At 39.0% G+C, this 23017-nt stretch overlaps 1 protein-coding gene across 11 annotated transcripts in view; it reads right to left on the bottom strand.

Moving 5' to 3' along the window:
* ABCB4 (ATP binding cassette subfamily B member 4) overlaps window positions 1-23017 on the bottom strand; it is an 88835-nt gene that overhangs the window by 30778 nt on the left and 35040 nt on the right. For 10 of the 11 annotated variants that reach the window (XR_010322674.1, XM_023544455.2, XM_003407167.3 and 7 more), the window contains 3 exons: window positions 13719-13880; window positions 3960-4133; window positions 2141-2287 (listed from right to left, as the gene is read on the bottom strand). Coding sequence is in view for 9 of the 11 variants with exons in the window: in XM_023544455.2 (XP_023400223.2) it covers window positions 2141-2287; window positions 3960-4133; window positions 13719-13880 (483 nt within the window). In the remaining 2 variants the exon portion in view is untranslated. Of the gene's footprint in view, window positions 1-2140; window positions 2288-3066; window positions 3674-3959; window positions 4134-13718; window positions 13881-23017 lie in introns of those variants that run through there. The other variant, XR_010322675.1, reaches the window with a different exon arrangement.

Genomic DNA, 23017 nt, shown 5'->3' on the forward strand with positions numbered 1-23017 from the left:
CCTTTTGATCAGCAGCTGTAGCTTCTAACCACTACACCACCAGGATTTCCCTGAAAAGAATTAGCCCATGAAAACCTTGTGAATAGCAGCAGAACACTGTCTGATACAGTGCTGGAAGAAGAGCCCCTCAGGTTGGAAGGCACTCAAAATGCGACTGGGGAAGAGCTGCCTCCTCAAAGTAGAGTTGACCTTAATGATGTGGACGGAGTCGAGCTTTTGGGACCTTCATTTGCTGATGTGTCATGACTCAAAACGAGAAGAACCAGCTGCAAACATCCATTAATAATTGGAACGTGGAATGTATTAAGTATGAATCTAGGAAAACTAGAAATCATCAAATGAAATGGAACACATAATCATTGATATCTTAGGCATTAGTGAGCTGAAATGGGCTGGTACTGGTCATTTTGAATTGGACAATCATATGGTCTACTATGCCAGAAATGACAACTTGAAGAGGAATGGTGTCACATTCATTGTCAAAAAGCACATTTCAACATCTATCCTGAAGTACAAGGCTGTCAGTGATAAGATAATATCCATATGCCTACAAGGAACACCAGTTAATACGACTATTATTCAAATTTATGCACCAACCACTAAGGCCAAAGATGAAGAAATGGAAGATTTTTACAAACTTCCACAGTCTAAAATTGATCGAACATGTAATCAGGATGCCCTGATAATTACTGGTGATTGGAACGTGAAAGTCGGAAACAAAGAAGAAGGATTGGTAGTTGGAAAATATAACCTTGGTGACAGAAATGATGTGGAGATTGCATGATTGAATTTTGCAAGACCCACAACTTCTTCATTGCAATACTTTTTTCACCAACATAAAAGATGCATTGCATTGGGCAAATCGGCTGCAAAAGAGTGCTTTAAAGTGTTGAAAAGCAAAGACGTTACCTTGAGGACTAAAGTGCACCTGACCCAAGCCATGTGTTTTCAATCACCTCATATGCATGTGAAAGTTGGACAATGAATAAGGAAGATCGAAGAAGAATTGATGCCTTTGAACTGTGGTGTTGGTGAAGAATATTCAATATACCATGGACTGCCAAAAGAATGAACAAATCTGTCTTGGAAGAAGTACAACCAGAATGGTCCTTAGAAGCAAGGATGGCAAGGATGGACATGTTATCAGGAGGGATCAGTCTCAGGAGAAGGACATCATGCTTGGTAAAGTAGAGGGTAAGCGAAAAACAAGAAGACCCTCAGCAAGATGGATTGACACAGTGGCTACAACAATGGGTTCAAGCACAGCAACAATTGTGAGGATGGCACAGGACTGGGCAGTGTTTTGTTCATGTTGTGCATAGGGTCGGCTCAGTGGCACCTAACAACAACAACAAACCTAAATGCTTTCCATATTTAAAAAACCAAACCAAGTGCCATTGAGTTGATTCCAACTTATGATGACCCCACGTGTTATGGAATAGGACTGTGCTTCACAGGATTTTCAAGACTGTGACCTTTCGGAAGAAGATCGCCAGGCCTGTCTTCCGAGGCATCTCTTGGTGGGTTCAAACTAGCAACCTTTCAGTTGGTAGTTGAGTGCTTAACCCTTTGCACCACCCAGGAACTCTGCTTTACATATAATCACCTATATAAACTCATTTAATTCTCAGGAATCCTATGAGATAGGTATCTATTTTATACATGAAGAAACAGGGAAAGCGCCTCGCCCAAGTTTGCACAGCTAGTAAGTGGTGAGGCCAGTGTGTGTACAGATCCTGGACTCTTAAGCACTATGACCTTAATTCTTCCTCTCCTCCACATTATCTCCACCTTCCTATGAGACATGTACCAGCTCCTCTCCACTCACAGGGTGGGACTCATTGCCTGACACCAGTTTCTCCCAAATGAAGAGAGCTGCTAATTAGAATGCCCTCTTCATTGATTTTTACGTTATATAATTATGCTAGTATCATAACTTGGAATGGGTTAAAAGCTATTTTCCTTTTCCCCCACAGCTTTCCTTCGAAGGGAATTAGGGACTCTGATTTTGTTTATGTTGAGGGTGTTTTGTCCTCCCTGGGAGTAAATCACACAGATGGATCCACTTGGTGAGATTGGGATGAGAAGGAATTGATTAACTGACTCAAATCAAGTGGTTACATGATGTTTCCAAACTTACCGCTATCATTTCCGAGAAGAGAAGAGAAAATGCTGGCTGAAGTGCCCCATTGGCAATGGCACATACAGTTCCCACCACAAAGTAGGGCCATTCTGTTTTATTCAGTTTCAGAACCTTCAGAAAAGACACTGGTGGCACATTTGCATCCTAGAACACAGAAACAGCAAGACAAACTGGTGTAACACAAAAATTACTAGAGTTTATACAGACGGCACTAGGTTTTTTTTTGTTTTTTTTTTTAATACATATAGAAAAGACGTGGCCGCTGCGCTCAAGGCACCTGCAAACTAGGTACGGAGAATGATCAGTCCATAACAAACTGCTAGGGAATAGTATGTTACAAAAGAATCTTAGGTGAGATTCTTTCATGTGAAAGAGAAACAAAAACTATTAATTTGCTTAAACTGATGCTATTCTAGGTTTCTTAATATAAAAACCAAAAAAACTCATTGCCATTGAGTCAATTCCAACTCATAGCGACCCTGTAGGACAGAGTAGAATTGCCCTACAGGGTATCTAAGGAGCAGCTCGCAGATTTGAACTGACAACTTTTTGGTTAGTAGCCAAGCTCTTAACTGCTGTGCCATCAGGGCTCCCTGAGCCTCAAAGACGAGTGGAATATTTAATTTTAACAGTGATTAAATGGACCCTCGGCTGCTAACCAAAAGGTCCATAGTTCAAATCCACCAGCCACTCCTCAGAAACCCTATCGGGCAGTTCTACATGAGTCACAATCGACTCAACAGCGAAGGGTTTTATTTTTTTGGTTTAATATATAAAGGCCACATTTTTAGATCTTTTTTTTTCATCAGAAATCTATTTTTAATTGGAACAGATTTCAATTCACTGTCAAAAACATTTCAAATTTGAAATTTCCTTTTTTTAAAAAGAGTATGGCTCATGGTCAGGTGCACCTTAGTACTTACAGTCACCTATTTACTTTTTAACACTTTAAAGAGGACTTTTGCAGCAGATTTCCCCAATGCAATATGTCATTTGATTTCTTGACTGCTGCTTCCATGGGCATTGATTGTGGATCCAGGTAAAATGAAATCCTTGACAACTTCAATATTTTCTCTGTTTATCATGATGTTGCTGGTTGGTCCAGTTGTGAGGATTTTTTTTTTCATTTATGTTGAGGTATACTCCATATTCAAGGCTGTAGTCTTTGAACTTCACCAGTAAATGCTTCGAGTCCTTTTCACTTTCAGCAAGCAAGGTTGTGTTAAAAAGCAAAGATGTCTCTTTGAGGACTAAGATGCGCCTGACCCAAGCCGTGGTATTTTCAATCCCCTCATATGCACGTAAAAGCTGGACAACGAATCAGGAAGACGGAGGAAGAATTGATGCCTCTGAATTACAATGTTGGTAAAGAATATTGAATATACCATGTACAGCCAGAAGAATGAACAAATCTGTCTTAGAAAAAGTACAGCCAGAATGCTCCTTAGAAGCAAGGATGACAAGACTTAGTCTCATGTACTTTGTTCCTGTTATCAGAGGGGGACCTGTCCCTGGAGAAGGACATCATGTCTGGTAAAGTAGAGGGTCAGCAAAAAAAAAGGAAGACACTCAATGAGATGGATTGACACAGTGGCTGCACCAATGGTCTCAAACATTGCAACAATTGTGGGGATGGCGCACAAAAGGGCAATATTTCCTTCTATTGTATATAGGGTTGCTAGGAGTCTGAATCGACTTGACAGCACCTAACAACAAGATGGCTCACAGTAGGAATGATCTATAACTGCAAAAGGTTAAGAATTTTAACAGCAAAACTATAAAGTAAAAGATCAAATTTAAGTGAAACACAACTTACAAGTTCATTGGTTTCCACATCAAGGCTACTCTGATGCATTCGTGAATTTCTAAGGCTTTTATGAGTAGAACTCCTAAATATGCGAGGTTTCCAGCCATTTGGGGCCATATCAGTGGTAGCATTTTCATCATTTAATCCAACTTCACACTCTGACGGGATTTGGTTTCCTGATGTCTGAAAGAACAAAACGTTAAATTGTGTGTATATCCAGATGGATGTAACCTTCAAGTTTAGAACTATAAAGCAATTTTGAATATTACATGTGTCAAATTTTTTAAGATTCCATAACAGCTTCTCAATCAAGGTTAGCTGGAAAACTGTAAAGAAGTCTATCAACACATGGTAGTAGAAAAGGCTAAAAATGACAGAAAGGCTAAATTCCATTCGAACAATATGAGAACTGGAGTACACGTATTTTTTAAAAAAATTTAAAGACTAATCTTTCATAATCCAGCAGGTACGTAGCAATCTTCTCAATATGCAAGAATCCAGAGAACAAGTCATGACTGCTATGAAAGGGAAGAAGAACAAACAGCAACATAACCACAGGTTAATTTTTATAGCTACAAACAAAGAAATCCGAATCAAAACACATGGTCCACCACCCATGGGAAACAAAACCGCTTTTCTCAGACTAGCTGAGCACAATTATCTCCTCTTTCCTTGCGGTCCTGATGAGACTAACACCTTACCCCAGGAGCCCTGGCATGCAAGCTCAGCCTCATTGCAGGCCATAATTTCTCCTTACCAGGAATAATTAAAGGACTCCGCCAGGCGCTCCTCGGAAACTCTATGGGGCAGTTCTACTCTGTCCTATAGGGTTGCTATGAGTCGGAATCGACTCAACGGCACTGGGTTTTACTGGGTAGCTCACTGCCCACTGAGGGAACATCAAGCCAACTTTGGTGGAGTCAGGCTTTGGGTCTGGTTCCCTGCTTGCTTCCTCTATGTCCAAGTACACATCTTGATGGTTTGTCCAGGGCCTCAGCCTTATATAAAAACCCCGTGCCTTATAGTGTTGTCTTATTCTTTTTTTTTTTTATAATTTTTATTGTGCTTTAAGTGTAAGTTTACAAATCAAGTCAGTCTCTCACACAAAAACCCGTATACACCTTGCTACACACTCCCAATCACTCTCCCCCCAATGAGACAGCCTGCTCTCTCCCTCCACTCTCTCTTTTCGTGTCCCTTTCGCCAGCTTCTAACCCCTTCCACTCTCTCATCTCCCCCCCCGCCCAGGCAGCAGATGCCAACACAGTCTCAAGTGTCCACCTGATCCAAGAAGCTCACTCCTCACCAGCATCCCTCTCCAACCCATTGTCCAGTCCAATCCATTACCTGAAGAGTTGGCTTCAGGGATGGTTCCTGTCCTGGGGCAACAGAAGGTCTGGGGGCCATGACCACCAGGGTCCTTGCAGTCTCAGTCAGACCATTAAGTCTGGTCTTATGAGAATTTGGGGTCTACATCCCACTGCTCTCCTGCTCCCTTGGGGGTTCTCTGTTGTGTTCCCTGTCAGGGCAGTCATCGGTTGTAGCCAAGCACCATCTAGTTCTTCTGGTCTCAGGATGATGTAGTCGCTGGTTCATGTGGCCCTTTCTGTCTCTTGGGCTCATAATCGCCTTGTGTCCTTGGTGTTCTTCATTCTCCTTTGATCCAGGTGGGTTGGGACCAATTGATGCATCTCAGATGGTTGCTTGCTAGCGTTTAAGACCCCAGACACCCCTCTTCAAAGTGGGATGCAAAATGTTTTCTTAATAGATTTTATTATGCCAATTGACTTGTCCCCAGACCCCTGCCCCTGCTACACTGGCCTTCGAAGCATTTAGTTTATTCAGGAAACTTCTTTGCTTTTGGTTTAGTCCAATTGTGCTTACCTCCCCTGTACTGTGTGCTGTCTTTCCCTTCACCTAAAGTAGTTCTTACCCCTAATTTTGTTATGGGTCTATTTAGTTGTTCTACCTCTGTTTGTGTTAGTTTAGGTAGGTAGTGTGTTTCTAGGAATTCATCCATTTCTTCTAGGTTTTCAAATTTGTTTGAGTAGGGTTTTTCATAGTAATCTGATATGATTCTTTTAATTTCAGTTGTGTCTGTTGTAATATCGCCCATCTCATTTCTTATTCAGGTTATTTGCTTCCTCTCCTGCTTTTCTTTTGTCAGTTTGGCCAATGGTTTATCAATTTGGTTGAGTTTTTTAAAAAAACAGCTTTTGGTATTGTTAATTCTTTCAGTTGTTTTTCTGTTTTGTATTTCATTTAGTTCAGCTCTAATTTTTATTATTTGCTTTCTTCTGGTGCCTGAAGGTTTCTTTTGTTGCTCTCTTTCTATTTGTTCAAGTTGTAGGGATAGTTCTTTGATTTGGGCCCTTTCTTCTTTTTGGATGTGTGCATTTATTGATATAAACTGGCCTCTGAGCACCGCTTTTGCTGTGTCCCAGAGGTTCTGATGGGAAGTGTTTTCATTCTCGTTGGATTCTATGAATTTCTTTATTCCATCCTTAATGTCTTCTATAATCCAGTCTTTTTTCAGCAGGGTATTGTTCAGTTTCCAAGTGTTTGATTTCTTTTCCGTGCTTTTCCTGTTATTGATTTCCACTTTCTTGGCCCTATGGTCAGAGAAGATGCTTTGTAATATTTCAATGTTTTGGATTCTGCTAAGGCTTGCTTTATAACCTAATATGTGGTCTATTCTAGAGAATGTTCCATGTGCACTAGAAAAGAAAGTATAGTTGGTTGCTGTTGGGTGGAGTGTTCTGTATATGTCTATGAGGTCAAGTTGGTTGATTATGGCATTTAGATCTTTCGTGTCTTTATTGAGCTTCTTTCTGGATGTCCTGTCCTTCACCGAAAGTGGTGGTTGAAGTCTCCTACTATTATTGTGGAGCTGTCTATCTCACTTTTCAATGCTGATAGAGTTTCTTTTATGTGTGTTGCAGACCTGTCATTGGGTGCATAAATATTTAATATGGTTATATCTTCTTGGTGTATTGTCTCTTTAATCATTATATAGTGTCCTTCCTTATCCTTTCTGATGGATTGAACTTTAAAGTCTATTTCGCCAGAAATTAATATTGCTACTCTTGCTCTTTTTTGATTGTTGTTTGCTTGGCATATTTTTTTTCCATCCTTTGAGTTTTAGTTTGTTTATGTCTCTAAGTCTAAGGTGTGTCTCCTGTAGGCAGCATATAGATGGATCTTGTTTTTTAATCCCTTCTGCCACTCTCTGTCTCTTTATTGGTGTATTTACTCCATTTACATTCAGGGTAATTATGGATAGGTATGAATTTAGTGCTACCATTTTGATGTTTTTTTTTGTGTGTTGACAGCTTCTTTTTCCCACTTGATTTTATGTGCTGAGTAGATTTTCTTTATATATTGTCCTTTCCTTATATTTGTTGTTGATTTTGTTTCTGCTGAGTCTGTATTTTTCCCTTGTATTTTATTTTGATGAGTAGGATGGTTTGTCTCCTTTGTGGTTACCTTATTATTTACCCTTATTTTTCTAAATTTATAACTAACTTTTATTTCTTTGTATCACTGTATCTTCCTCTCCACATGGAAGGTGTATGATTACATTTCTTAGTCCCTCTTTATTATTTTAATGTTGTCTTCTTTTATATAATAACATTGCTGTTACCCTGTGTTGGGATTTTTTTTTTTTTGGATTTCCCTATCTGGGTTGACTTCTGGTTGCTCTGCCCAGTGTTCTAGTCTTGGGTCGATACCTGATATTATTGATTTTCTAAGCAAAGAACTCCCTTTAGTATTTCCTGTAGCTTTGGTTTGGTTTTTATGAATTCCCTCAATTTGTGTTTATCTGGAAATGTCTTAATTTCACCTTCATATTTAAGAGACAGTTTTGATGGATATATGATTCTTGGCAGGCAATTTTTTTCCTTCAATTTTTTAAATATGTCATCGGTCATCCCACTGCCTTCCTGCCTGCACAGTTTCTGCCAAGTAGTCCAAGCTTATTCTTATTGGCTCTCCCTTGTAGGTGACTTTTCTTTTTTCCCTCGCTGCTCTTATAATTGTTTCCTTATCTTTGGTTTTGGCAAGCTTGATTATAATATGTGTTGGTGACTTTCTTTTAAGATCTACCTTATGTGGAGTTCGATGAGCATCTTGGATGGATATCTTCTCATCTTTCACAATATCAGGGAAGTTTTCTGCCAACAAATCCTCAACAATTTTCTCTGTATTTTCTGTTATCCTCCCTGTTCTGGAACTCCAGTCACTCGTAGGTTGTTTCTCTTGATAGAGTCCCACATGATTCTTAAGGTTTCTTCTTTTTTTAAATTCTTTTATCTGATTTTTCTTCAAATATATTATTGCCAAGTGATTTATCTTCGAGTTCAGAAATTCTAGCTTCTACTTGCTCAATTCTGCTCCTCTGGTTTTCTACTGAGTTATCTAATTCTGTAATTTTATTGTTAATCTTCTGAATTTCTGGTTGCTGTCTGTCTATGGATTTTTCCAGCTTATTAAACTTTTCATTATGTTTCTGAATAATCTTTCTGAGGTCTTCAGTTGCTTTACCTGTGTGTTCCTTGGCTTGTTCTGCATATTGCCTCATTTCCTTCCTGATGTCTTGAAGGGTTCTGTACATTAAACTTTCGTATTCTGCATCTGGTAATTCCAGGAATGCACTTTCATCTAAAAGATCCCTGGATTCTTTGTTTTAAGAGCCTGTTGAGGTGATCATGGCCTGTTTCTTTATGTGACTTGATATTGACTGTTGTCTCCGAGCCATCTGTAAGTTATTGTATTAGTTTATGCTTGCTTACTGTGTTGTAGCTGCTTGCTTTGTTTTGTTTTGGTATACCCTTATGGGTTGCTTGAGTGAGCTAGCTTGATTATTTTCGCCTTTGGAGCTCTGGTGTCCTGTCCCCAGCTGGCTAGAGCCGTTATCAGGTATATCAGTCTAGGAGTCCCATTCAGTTTTCTTGTATGAATTCAGCTCAGGTTTCCAGGTAGCTGATATCAAGTGTGTGGTATGGGCTCTGTCCTACAGTCTTAGAGGGGCAGGGGTGGTTGGTGTATATACCCGTATCTGATTGCAGCAGGGGGTCACGCTCTGAACAAGGCAAGGGGCTGAGAACCGACCACCAAGTTTCTCTGAGGAAAAGGTGTCTCTGTTCCCTACAGCGTGCTGGTGGGAGGGCTCTGCAGAGGGACCACGGGCACCCAAGGATTTTGTTGTAATGACTGGGAGGTACCAGTCATCCCTGGGCCCCTGTCGCAGGTGGCTGGACGACCCAAGTGGAGCCACCAGTCCTTAGGTCCCTGTTATGGGTAGGTGAGGACCTTGTTTAATAGGCAAAGCAATGTCAAACGTCAAACACCCATCTCTCCACCACACCGCTGAAACGGTTGGAGTTCACGAACAAGGGCCTATTCTCCCGAAATAGGTCCACACAGGTCCTTGCAGAAGGGAAGGGTGCTCAAGGTCCACGGACAGTTTATGCCTGGACAGGAGCCGCTTCTGTCCTGAGCTCCCCCAGTTAATGGAGCTAGCAAATTATCTTTTCCCCTCAGCTGGAAATTTTTTCCTTCCCCAAGGCCAGGAGGATGGCTCCAGGTGCTCACCAGGGTCTATCTCAGGCCTAGGGATTCAGCCGCTGAAGCTGGCTTGGAGGTGGGGGTGGGGGGCACAGTAAAATATACGCAAGTGCTTAGCTTTTGCCGAGAGCGCCCTCCTCCTCAGGTTCCGGAGGTGTGAGTGGGCTGTGTGGCTGGCTGCTTTTCCCTGAGGAAACTGTGTCCAAACGCTAGGACCAGCCCACTGCTGCCACTGCTGCCGCTGCTACAGGAATGGTACCTGAGGGCTCCCCGCGATTCAGGTCCGGCAATTCTTCTCTGCTTCTGAACGGTCTCTTCCTTCCCCTGCCCCTCGGTTCATTGTCTAAGCTTGCCTTTGATGCTCAGGGCTCCCAGCTTGTCACAAATATACTCGTTTCACTTGTTTTTTTTCAGGCCTTTGTTGTAAGGAGGACTCGATGGAAGCATCTGTCTATTCCGCCATCTTGGCTCCGCCCCGTTGTCTTATTCTTGTTTCTCCCCTTTAGGTCCTGCCCTGGAATTCAATTTTATGGCTGGTATCTTATTGAAACTACAGTAGTCTGTGTGTCATTATCTCTGCACAATGTCTGAGCCTAGCTTTCCAGTTGTATTTTGAATATCTGAATGAATATTCTCTGTGTGCTTTTATATATATATATATACATACATATATACATACATATATATATATATATATATATATATAGCCTTGAACCACACTGCAAAAATATGTTCTGCTTGGTGGGCTTCCTTACACAGCTTATGACCGAAACTGTTTTCTACTATCTCCATACCGAAACCAAACTTAGACTAGAGATTTATTCTTGTAACCGATCTACTGCTTTCCACCCATCCACTCCCACATTGCTACCAGATAATTTTCCTAAAGGTAGAACCCATACCCAGTGCCATCGAGTCGATTCTGACTCATTTTCCTAAAGGTAGCGCTGCTCAAATTATGCCCTAGCAAAAAAATCTTCCACAGGTCCCTATTACCTGCTCAAGCCTGGCTCCCCCTAAATTTAGCTCATGCCAAGTCAAACTGGACCACCTCACATGAATGCCTTCCCTTATCTCTTCTTCCTTTTGTAATTTTATCTACCCCATCAAGGGGTCCAGAGTTCTTCCAACCAGCCCACTCTAATTTTTGCCTCCCTCTATAAACAAATGAGCATTACCCCTCTCTCCTTCACAATATTCTTTCCGTGCCTTACTTAAAGCATGCATTTAGTTGGTGTTGAGTGCTTCAGCTGAGAGGTCACTGAGCTCCAAAGCCAAGATGGCCATTGTTCAACAGGTGATAAAAAGCATACATTTAAAACCAAACCAAACCAAACCCACTGCCATTGTGTCAATTCCAACTCATAGCAACCCTGTACAACAGAATAGAACTGCCCCACAGGGTTTCCAAGACTGTAATCTTTACGAAAGCAGACTGTCACATCTTTCTCCCATGGGGCCGCTGCTGGGCTAGAACTGCCCACTTTTGGTTAGCAACCCAACACTTAACCACTGTGCAACCAGGGCTCCTCTTATTTAAAACTACTAGTCATTATTTCTTACACCTAAATATATATCCACTGGCTAAAAGATTTAATTGTAGAAAGTAAAACAAGAAATGCTGAAAGGAAATATGGGTGAACATCCCTTCTAAGAACAACGCCATATCCCGAAGACACAGAGGAAAAGATGGATAATCTACATGCAATTTTAAAGCTTCTTTATGGCACAAAAACAAACAACAAAGTGAAATTGCAAGGAACAAAGCAGGAAAAAATATTTCCAATATATGAAAGGAAGAACTTATTTCCTTATTATGCAAAGAGTTCTTATAAATCAATAAGAAAATTATGAACAACTCAATAGAAAAATGGGCTGATACAAGAAGAAATACTTTCACAGAGGAAAAAATACCAATGGCCAATGAACCTACGAAAAGATGATCAATCTCTGAATACGTAAAGAAATTTGGAGAGACTTTAGCTCTTTTAGACTAACAAATATTAAAAATAAATACTAAATGGGTATCCATGATTATCTCTACAGGTTTGGATTACAGAGATTTTCAAATATCTAAGATACACATTTCAATAATGTCTGGATTTTTAAAGTTAATCATTGACCATTTGGTCTCATATAGATGATTTTTTAAAGAACTTAGGGTGATAGTATTATTTTGGATTTTTAAAAATAAGAGTATATTTATAATAAAAAAACACACAAAAATAGATTTAAAAGAAAAGCCAAGAAGCAACAGTCTACTTTACGCATGAACACTGATCATTATACTTAAATCAAAACAAAATAAACAAAAAAAGAAAAACAAGATGAGGGTTGTATTAAAACTGGGTTGGTCTTTTGGAGTTTGAGGAAAAAGCAGCAGCATTAACTTGGGCTCACTATAGTACTTTCCTCCAGGTCTCTAACAGCACTAACAAGTACGTGGGAGGGCAAAACCCAAATCAGAAGTGGAAGAGGTATGGGTACCAAGATGGAGAAGTTCATAGTGCCTAAGAATTATAGAATGCTAGCAGAAAGAATCATAGAATGCTGGTAGAAATGTCAGAGGTCATCTTAGTCCAAGCCCCTACTCATTTTACAAGTGAGGATATCAAAACCCAATTTTATTAAATGACTTGCCCAAAGCCATTGCTTACAGTCCTTTTCTGTCATACCAGGCCACTATTCAGTCTTCCTAGAGGAGAAATCTTAGGGAATATGATACGGTAAGATTAGAGATGTCCATATCCCTTTGTCAGTCTCCCAGCCTTAAGTCCTGATGAAAGTGGAGAGTCTTTCTTTCATGGGACATGCCAGGCAAGGAGAAAGTGCTTACCTCAGCTGAGGACCAAACATGTCATCACAGGCAAAATCGCAGAGCTTTGTTAACCATTAATGAAATGAAAACTAAAACTGATTTAGGTTGTATGTATTTAAACTATTCATAATAAAAACCCTGTGGTAGCCAGGCCATATGGAAGCAGTTGGCAGAGACACTATGATAGATCACCCCCTGCTGGAGAATTTTCTCTGGCAAAATTCAAGTCTGAGTTATAAAACTTCCTATCATTTCTTTTGAGAATTTGCAAATTTCAGTGACTACCATCTTATCTTATTATGCATCTATTTTGTGTCAGGAGTTTTTATTAAAATGGAAGATTTATTGAGATATAATTCACATACCATAAATTCACCCTTTTAAAGTCACATTTCAGTGGGTTTTTTTTTAGTACTAAATATTCAGGTGCGTATTCCTTAACTCTGTAACAATCTTACACGGTAGGTTCAGTATGCCAAATACGGGAAATGCGACTTAGAGAAGTTATTTGTCAGAAAAAAAGGTAAATTTTGACTGAACTTTTTTTTTTTTTACCCCACCTGTGCTCACACGTAGCAATATTTAGAATAGAGAAACACGGAAACGAACCAAGTATCCAACTTCAGAGAAATGAGGAAGCAATTTATTATACATTAATATAATGATAATATTTGGATGATGGTTATCTGAAATGTTAAGAAAAAAGAAGGAAAATGCATATATGCACACTAATTATAGTTATATCAAAGCAAATGTATATAACTGACAAATATTAGATTTATAGACTATTTTACGGTATTTATTCTGTAAAGTTGCTCAAATAACTATGCATGTCAAATGTATTTTTTAATAATAAAACAAAGCAATAATTTATCAACATAACCTGTTTTAAGAATAAACCAGAGTGCATGATTTGTTTTTAGAAGAAAACCAAACTATTCACTTTCTAGAGTTATGAATCTTGCTGCTAGACATATTAGCATCATCTGGGAAGCATTTTAAAATCACATATAATCTCCCCTCAACCACTACTGTCTGACATCACCCTTTCAATTCTACCTGTTATTCTACCCTGTCTATCCCTCATCTCATGGTGGAAAAGACCTGTTCATTTGAACATATTCCCCAGACAATTAAGAATCTCTGTTCTAAGGAATTAATTCAGAATATTTTTGGTATTTTCCCCACCCCTCATCACTCACCCCTCCTCCCTTTCCCAGATTCTTTCACTTATTCTGAATTATAGTCTCAGATATATACTTTCAATCATCTTCCTGAAGTTTCTTATTTCTCAGTCTGCTATTACCTGTGTTATATTTTGATAAATTAAAGAATACTATATTGAGAAGTAAACAGCAGAAAAATTACTGGGGAGCAGATACCTGCATGTTAACAAGTTTGAAGTACACCCCTTCCTTCTTCATCAGTTCACTGTGGCTTCCTTGCTCCACAACAACTCCATTCTCAAACCCAGCAATGACATCTGCATTTCGAATCGTGGACAGTCTGTGTGCTATCACGATGGTGGTCCTGCCTTCTCTGGCCTAAAGGGGAAAAAGATAAAAATGTGGTACAGCAGGCTTACCATACTGACAACCTAAATTTACATGCACATTTAAGCATTTGGATAGATGTTGCTTGCAGTTGATGAGAGAGTGGCTTATCCTCCAGATAATCTCCCTGTGATTAGGGAAAAGCCATCACTTTTCTACAAAAGATTGAAGTCAGACTTGAGTTCTAAACCAGGCTGGAGGCCAGCCTAGAGGACAGATAACTCTGCAAGCTTACAGTAGTCAGTGTTTTCTCAAGACAAAGATTTGATCCTTCTTAAGTATGAATAACATTGTGAAGAATGGAAATTCCAGAACACTTAATTGTGCTCATGCGGAGCCTGTACATAAATCAAGAGGCAGTTGTTTGAACAGAACAAGGGGATACTGCATGGTTTAAAATCAGGAAAGGTATACATCAGGGTTGTATCCTTTCACCATACCTATTCAATCTGTATGCTGAGCAAACAGACTGAGAAGCTGGACTATATGAAGAAGAATGTGGCATCAGCACTGGAGGAAGACTCATTAACAACGTGCTTTATGCAGATGACACAACCTTGCTTGCTGAAAGTGAAGAGAACTTGAAGCACTTACTGACCAAGATCAAAGACGACAGCCTTCAGTATGGGTTACACCTCAACGTAAAAAAAAATTCTCACAACTGAACCACTAAGAAACATCATTACAAATGATGTTGTCAAGGATTTCATTTTAAAAAGTTGTCAAGGATTTCATTTTACTTGGATCCATAATCATACTCATGGAAGCAGCAGTCAGGAAATCAAAAGATGCACTGTATTGGGCAAATGTGCTGCAAAAGACTTCTTTAAAGTGTTCAAAAGCAAAAATATTGCTTTGAAGACTAAAGTGCGCCTGACCCCCGCCCCCCAAAAAAAAGGCTATGGTGTTTTCAATAATCTCATATGCATGTGAAAGCTGTACATGAATAAAGAAGATTGAAGAAGAATTTATGTCTTTGAACTGTGATGTTGGAGAAGAATATTGAATATACCATGGACTGCCAAAAGAACAAACAAATCTGTCTTGGAAGAAGTGCAGCCAGAATACTTCTAGAAAGCACGTGTGGCGAGACCACATCTCACAAACTTTGGACATGTTGTCAGGAGGGATCAATCCCTGGAGAAGGACATCATGCTTGGTAAAGTAGAGGGCCAGCAGAAAAGAGGAAGACCCTCAATGAGATAGACTGACACAGTGGCTGCAAAAACGGGCTTGAGTATGGCAATGATTGTGAGGATGGCACAGGACAAGGCAGTGTTTCATTCTACTGTACATAGGGTCACTATGAGTCAGAATCGACTTGAAGGCATCTAACAACAAGTGTTTTCACGAGTTCTTGCCTGAGGCTCTCTAGTTCTGAGCTAGATGGTATGCAACACACTTCAGCAAAAGTATTTTAGGGAAGTTGTTGCCTAGTGATAGTCTTCTCCAGAGAGCTTCTGTAAGGTTCCTGTTGAAAGGCCTGATTTTAACTATAATTTGATGGACCACAGCAAGCAGTTCAAGTGAAAATGTACCTCTGAATCAGATTTATTCAGAGTTCAAATTATGGTTCGAAGACCATCTGAAACACAATCTCTGTAGAGATGTCAGTAATCTTGATTTTTAACAAGCACCCCGAGTGATTTTTATGCACACTGAAGTCTATGTAGTTCAGTGAACTGACATATTGGCTTAGTAGATTTACTAACGGGCATTTAAGCCCTGAATAATGCCCAGCAAATTATTAATGTTATGTCATGAATCTCACAGGGTTGGTATGAGTTGGACAGCAATAGGTTTTTTTTTTTTTTTTTTAATGGCATTAATAATGGTTACTTTTTTTTGATCATCATTAGCCCTATTAGGCTGATAGCTTCTTATGATCAAACCTACTCTGAGACAATAAAACCATGTCATTAGGAGGGCCATTAGAATATAGAGTAATTCAAGTAAATAGTTAAAATAGAAATAAAAAATGAGAGGCTAGATTCACAATAAACCAAAATCCAAATGTTCATCAATTGATGACTGAATAAACAAAATGTGTTATATCCATATCATGGAATGTTAAAAACAAACAAACCTGTTGCCGTGGAGTCAATTCCACCTCATAGTGACCCTACAGTGAGTGAGCCACAGAAAATAATACTGTACTGATACATGCTACAATATGGATGAAACTTGAAAATATTATGCTAAGTCAAAGAAGCCAAACACAAAAGGTCACATATTGTGTGATTCCATTTATATGAAATGCCTAGAATAAACAAATCCATAGAGATAAAAAGCAGATTAGTGGTTGCCAAGGACTGGGAGGAGGGGGCAATGGGGAGTGGCTGCTAGTGGATATGGGTTTCTTCCTTCCTTCCTCCCTCCCTCCCTCCCTCCATCCCTTCCTTCCTTCCTTCCTTCCTTCCTACCTTTCGTTGTAAATAATATATAATAAAACATTTGCCACTTAAGCATTTTTTTTACATGGACAATTTAGTGACACTGATTACCTTTATCATGATGTGCAAACCATCACCACTATCCATTTCTAAATTTTTCCATCACCCTTAACAGAAGCTCAGTACTTCTCTGGGTTTCTTTTTGGGGTGATGAAAATGCTCTGGAATTAGACAGTCATGGTTGTTGTACAATGCCATAAATATACTAAAAACCACTAAATTTTACATTGTTAAAGGTTGAATTTTATGGTATGTGAATTACATTTCAATTTTTAAAAAGACTAGAATTCTAAAAAGGAAGGCTAATAAAAGGAGAATATCTCTATCACAAGGAGCTCTGGTGGCACAGTGGTTAAGTGCTCAGCTGCAAAATGAAAGGTTGGAGGTTTAAACCCACCAGCCGGTTCGCAGAAGGAAGATGTGGCAGTCTGCTTCCTTAAAGATTACAGCCTTGGAAACCCTATGGGGCATTTCTACCATGTCTTATGGAGAACTATGAGTTGGAATAGACTCGACGGCAATGGGTCGGGGTTTGATCTCTATCAGGTATTAAAACAAAAAATTACAGTAATTAAAATCCAAAGGAAAATAGAACATGAACAGGCAGTTAGATTAATGTAAGAAATAGAAAGTCCAGAAACAGACCCAGAACATTTAAGAATTTAGTACAGGATAAAGATGATACTGTCCAACAGTAGGGAAAATGCAGTTTACATAATAAATGGTATTGAGACAATTATGTAGTCACCTGGAAAAACACAATGTGTCATCTCTACTTGAGTCCTTAGACTACAATAAATTCAGATGAATCAACTGTGTTTAAAAAAAAAAGAAAAGAGTAAAACTACTGTAAGGAGAATATAGCTCTGCTGGATAATATTCAAGATTGCTCTTTAATTTTTAGTATATGGAGCCCAAGGAAGCATTCATAAGTATTTACTGATATGAAGTTGTATAGGTTGGGTCCACTTATGATAAGGCATATAGGAAATAATATGATTAAGGTATCCACAATACTAACACTGATAAGTAAATTGCTAATAGTGATTGTGTTTCTATTATGATAACAATAGGCTGATGCTATGTTAATAGATTTGTACAGGAAAATGGAATCAGACTTGTGAGTGAAGGACAGTTATGTCCAAAAACCAAATCGGCTGCTGTTGAGTCAATTCCGACTCATAGCGACCCTATAGGGCAAAGTAGAACTGTCCTATAGAGTTTCCAAGGAGCACCTGGCGGACTCAAACTGCTGACCTTTTGGTTAGCAGCCGTAGCACTTAACCACTACACCACCAGAGTTTCTGACAGGTATGTAGGAAAACAAAATATGTGTCTGTAAATTCAAAAGTTAGTAACTCTCACCCTTGACAAAGGACACTTGGCCAAAGTAGAGCTTTAACATAAAGACATTTTTTTTTCAGAGCACTCAGATACCCTAATGATGACAAGATACTGGCAAATAAATATCCCAGATTCAAGGACATCAACTGTCAAGAAATTTGGACCTTCTATAATTTTGGATGTGCAGGAATGGAATATGTAATGAAAGCCAGCCCTAAAAAAAGGGAGTACTGCTCCCTTAACCTTCTTGAAACTTACATAAAAATACATTGAAATGAAACCACTTGTAAGTCATTTTATGAAAATCACCATGGAGGCTACCTTTTGGCTCTTTTCTTGCCCATCTAGTATTATAACACTATGAGTAGGGGTATGTGTGAAGGTATAAAACTTTGTAATAACTGACTTTCTTTAAAAAAAAATCAGAATACAAAATCTGATGTTATATTTCTTTTTACAATCTTATATTGAAAAGCATATTATTTATTTTGATAAATAGTTGCTATTTATTGAGTGAAAAGCTGATATGGTAATTACTGTTAAATTTTTAATTACATTAAAAAATTTTTAAATGAAGATACATCATTTTTCTTCTCAATGAGTTGGACCATGATATTCAATTCATTAAATATTTATTTAGGCTATACTATGTAGCTTGAACTTTCATATAAGCAGTTGATGGTCTGTTCTACAGTGGGCCCCTGGCCTTGTTCCGACTGATGATATTGAGCTTTTCCATCGTCTTTTTCCACAGATGTAGTCAATTTGATTTCTGTGTGTTCCATCTGGAGAGGTTCATGTGTATAGTCGCCATTTATGTTGGTAAAAGAAGGTATTTGTAATGAAGAAGTCGTTGGTCTTGCAAAATTCTATCATTGGATCTCTGGCATTGTTTCTACCACCAAGGCCATATTTTCCAACTACCAATCCTTCTTCTTTGTTTCCAACTTTTGCATTCCAATCACCAGTAATTATCAATGCATCCCGATTGTATGTTCGATCAATTTCAGACTGCAACAGCTGATAAAAATCTTCAATGTCTTCATCTTTGGCCTTAGTAGTCGGTGTGTAAATCTGAATAATAGTCATATTAACTGGTGTTCCTTGTGGGCATATGGATATTACCCTATCACTGACAGCGTTGTACTTCAGGATAGATCTTGAAATGTTCTTTTTGACAATGAATGCAACATCGTTCCTCTTCAAGTTGTCATTTTCAGCTAGTAGACTATATGATTGTTCTATTCAAAATGGCCAATACCAGTCCATTTCATATCACTAATGCCTAGGATATCAATCTTTACGTGTTCCGTTTCATTTTTGACTATTTCCAGTTTTCCTAGATTCATACTTCGTACATTCCAGGTTCCTCAGGATTGGAGGAAGACTCGTTAACAACCTGCATTGTGCAGATGATACAACTTTTTTTGCTAAAAGAGAAAAGGACTTGAAGCACTTACTAACGAAGATCAAAGACCACAGCCTTCAGTATGGATTGCACCTCAACATAAAGAAAACAAAAATCCTCACGACTGGACCAATGAGAAATATCATGATAAACGGAGAAAAGATTGAAGTTGTCAAGGATTTCATTTTACTTGGATCCACAATCAACAGCCATGGAAGCAGCAGTCAAGAAATCAAATGGTGTACTGCATTGGGTAAATCTGCTGCAAAGGACCTCTTTAAAGTGTTGAAAAGCAAAGACGTCACCTTGAAGACTAAGGTGTGCCTGACCCAAGCCATGGTATTTTCAATCACATCATATGCATGTGAAAGCTGGACAATGGATTAGGAAGACTGAAGAATTGACACCTTTGAATTGTGGTGTTGGCGAAGAATATTGAATATACCATGGACTGCCAAAAGAACGAACAAACCTGTCTTGGAAGAAGTACAACCAGAATGCTCCTTAGAAGCAAGGGTGGCGAGACTGCCAGGCGGGATCAGTCCCTAGAGAAGGACATCATGCTTGTTAAAGTACAGTGTCAGTGGAAAAGAAGAAGACCCTTAACAAGGTGGATTGACACAGTGGCTGCAACAATGAGCTCGAGCATTACAACGATTGTAAGGATGGTGCAGGACTGGACAGTGGTTTGTTCTGTTGTGCATAGGGTGGCTATGAGTTGGAACTGACTCAATGGCACCTAACAACAACATACTATGTAGAGGCACTGGGCTAAGTGTTGTGGAAACAGAAACATAAACTACTTATTAATTCTGCCTCCTAATGGAGTTTATTCTTTCTAGGAGAGAGAAGGCATGTAAATAAATAACTAACTACAATAAGTTGGTGCCACACAAGAGGCATTAATAAATGAAAAATGGTTCCACAAAAGGAAAATATTATTCATCAAGAGAGGAATAACAACAGGTATAATAGTGGTAACATCCGTATGTTATTCATAGGTAAAATAATAAATTATGAAATTCGACTTTTCATTGTTAAAAAGAAAGTTGGTTTATAACATAGGATGACTGGCCAACTGAATAACAGTATCAACAGTGATGAAGGATTTCCCTTTTAAAAGATATGATTTATTATCTTTTATTAATTGAATTGTGCCCTCCCCAAAAGACATGTTGTAGTCCTAACCCTTATACCTGTGAATGTGACTTCATTTGGGGGAAACAGAGTCTTTCTTTAGCTGTATGTGGGGAAGATAACTTGTGTTTTAATTTCTTAGGTCTCTGGATCAAGATGATTTGCCCATGAAGAACCTCATTCATATCTGGACCAGTTGCAGATCTTGAGATTCTGGACTTGGAGCCTGATGTCATAACTGTATGAAAATTTTGAGGGTCTTGAAAAAAGGTGAATTTATTTTGCACGTTGAAGAAATATAAATAATTGTGACCAGAGGGCACACTATGGAAGATTAAATATGGCCACAAGCTTTTTTACAGCTCATTCATTCAAAAGGCTCCTTCAATCTAGGCTAGTTTATGACTTGCTTTGACCAACAGAATGAAATGAAAGCAACACTGTGTGATTTCTGGAGTCTAAATCTGCTACCGGCCTTATAATTTCTACCTTTTGTCCTCTTGGTACTGCCCCAGGACCTCCATGTAAGGAAGCCAGCTTAGCCTACTGCAGTGTGAGAAACCACATGGAGTACAACAGAGATGCCCAGCCATCAGCCAGTATATGAGGCCATCTTGGTCACCTAAGTTGACCTTGCAGCTAAATGTAGCCATATATGAGAGCTCAGTTGAAAACAAGAGAGGATTCACCTAGATAACCCCCAGAATTATTGTTTTAAGCCACTGAATTTAGGGTGGTTTGCTATGTAGCAGAGCCCTGGTGGTGCAGTGGGTAAGAGCTCAGCTGCTAACCAAAAGATTGGCAGTTTAAATGCCCCAGCCACTCCCTGGCAACTCTATGGGGCAGTTCTACAGTGTCCTACAGGGTTGGTATGAGTTGGAATTGACTCAACAACAGTGGGTTTGGTCTACGTTATGCAGCAATAAGCTTGTTATACAGCAACCAATAAAATTAATAGTAATTATAGTAATGATAATCACCATAATAATAGCAGCAGCTAACATATCTTTCCCGTATGCTAGAAAAAGTAAAATTAATAATAAGCGTGGCAATAACAATCATAAAAATAAACACAGCAGTTAACATATCTCAAGTGTTTTCTGTAGGCATATGCTGTTGTTGTTGTTTGGTGCCATTGAGTTGGTTCTGGCTCATAGTGACCCTATGCACAACAGAACAAAACAGTACTCGGTCCTGTGCCATCCTCACAACTTATGCTTGGGCCCACTGTTGCAGCCACTGTGTCAAGCCATCTCGTTGGAGGTCTTCCTCTTTTCCGCTGACCCTCTACTTTACCAAGCACAATATCCTTCTCCAGGGACTGGTACCTCTTGATAACATGTCCAAAGTATGTGAGATGTAGTCTCGCCATCCTTGCTTCCAAGAAGCATTCTGGTTGTACTTCTAGCAAGACAGGTTTGTTCATCCTTTTGGCAGTCCATGGTATATTCAATATTCTTCACCAACATTATAACTCAAAGGCATCAATTCTTCTTCGGTCTTCCTTATTCATCGTCCAGCTTTCACAGGCGTATGAGGTGACTGAAAACACCAAGGCTTGGGTCAGGCACATCTTAGTCCTTAAAGTTATATCTTTTCTTTTTAACACTTTTAAGGGGTCTTTTGCAGCAGACTGGCCCAGTGCAATCCTTCCTTTGATTTCTTGACTGCTGCTTCCATGGGTGTTGATTGTGCATCCAAGTAAAATAAAATCCTTGACAACTTCCATCTTTTCTCCATTTATCATGATGTTGCTTATTGGTCCAGTTCTGAGGATTTTTGTTTTCTTTATGTTGAGGTATAATCCATACTGAAGGCTGTGGTCTTTGATCTTGATCAGTAAGTGCTTCAAGTTCCTCTTCACTTTCAGCAAGCAAGTTTGTGTCATCTGTGTATCACAGGTTGTTAACTAGTCTTCCTCCAATCCTAATGCCCCGTTTTTCTTCATATAGTTCAGCTTCTTGATTATTTGCTCAGCATACGGACTGAATAAATATGGTGAAAGGATACAATCCAGATGCACACCTTTTCTGATTTTAAACCATGCAGTATCTCCTTGTTCTTTTCCAATGACTGCCTCTTGATCTATGTATAGGTTCCTCATGAGCACACTTAAGTGTTCTGGATTTCCCATTCTTCCCAATGGTATCATAATTTGTTATGATCCACACAATCGAATGCCTTTGCATAGTCAATAAAACACAAGTAAACATCCTTCTGGTATTCTCTGTTTTCAGCCAAGACCCATCTAACATCAGCAGTGATATCCCTCAATCCACATTCTCTCTGAATCCAGCCTGAATTTCTGACAGTTCCCTGTCAATATACTGCCACAACTGCTTTTGAATGATCTTCAGCAAAATTTTACTTGCATGTGATATTAATGATATTGTTCGATAATTTCTGCATTCGGTTGGATGGCCTTTCTTGGAATAGGCATAAATATGGATCTCTTCCAGTTGGTTGGCCAGGGAGCTGTTTTCCAAATTTTTTGGCATAGCTAATAACTTTATATGTAGTATCTTACTTAATCTTTTCAATAATTGTCTGACATTATTTCTATTTTTTCTCCCAATTACTTCTGGGGTGTCTCAGGCTAGAGAAGTTAGTTGGTTTGTCCAAGGTAACACAGCTAGAAAAGGGCAGAGCCAGGATCCCAGTCCCATTCTGTCTAGTGATTAAACCTATGCTCTGAACCTCTTAATCCAAGCTCCTAATGGTTTTTCTTAGGAATTTTTAAAAATCTTAAGTGATTAATCAGTTATTTTTAATGTAGACACATAAAA

Source organism: Loxodonta africana, chromosome 8 (genome assembly GCF_030014295.1).
Source record: "Loxodonta africana isolate mLoxAfr1 chromosome 8, mLoxAfr1.hap2, whole genome shotgun sequence".
Classification (NCBI taxonomy): Eukaryota; Metazoa; Chordata; class Mammalia; order Proboscidea; family Elephantidae; genus Loxodonta; species Loxodonta africana.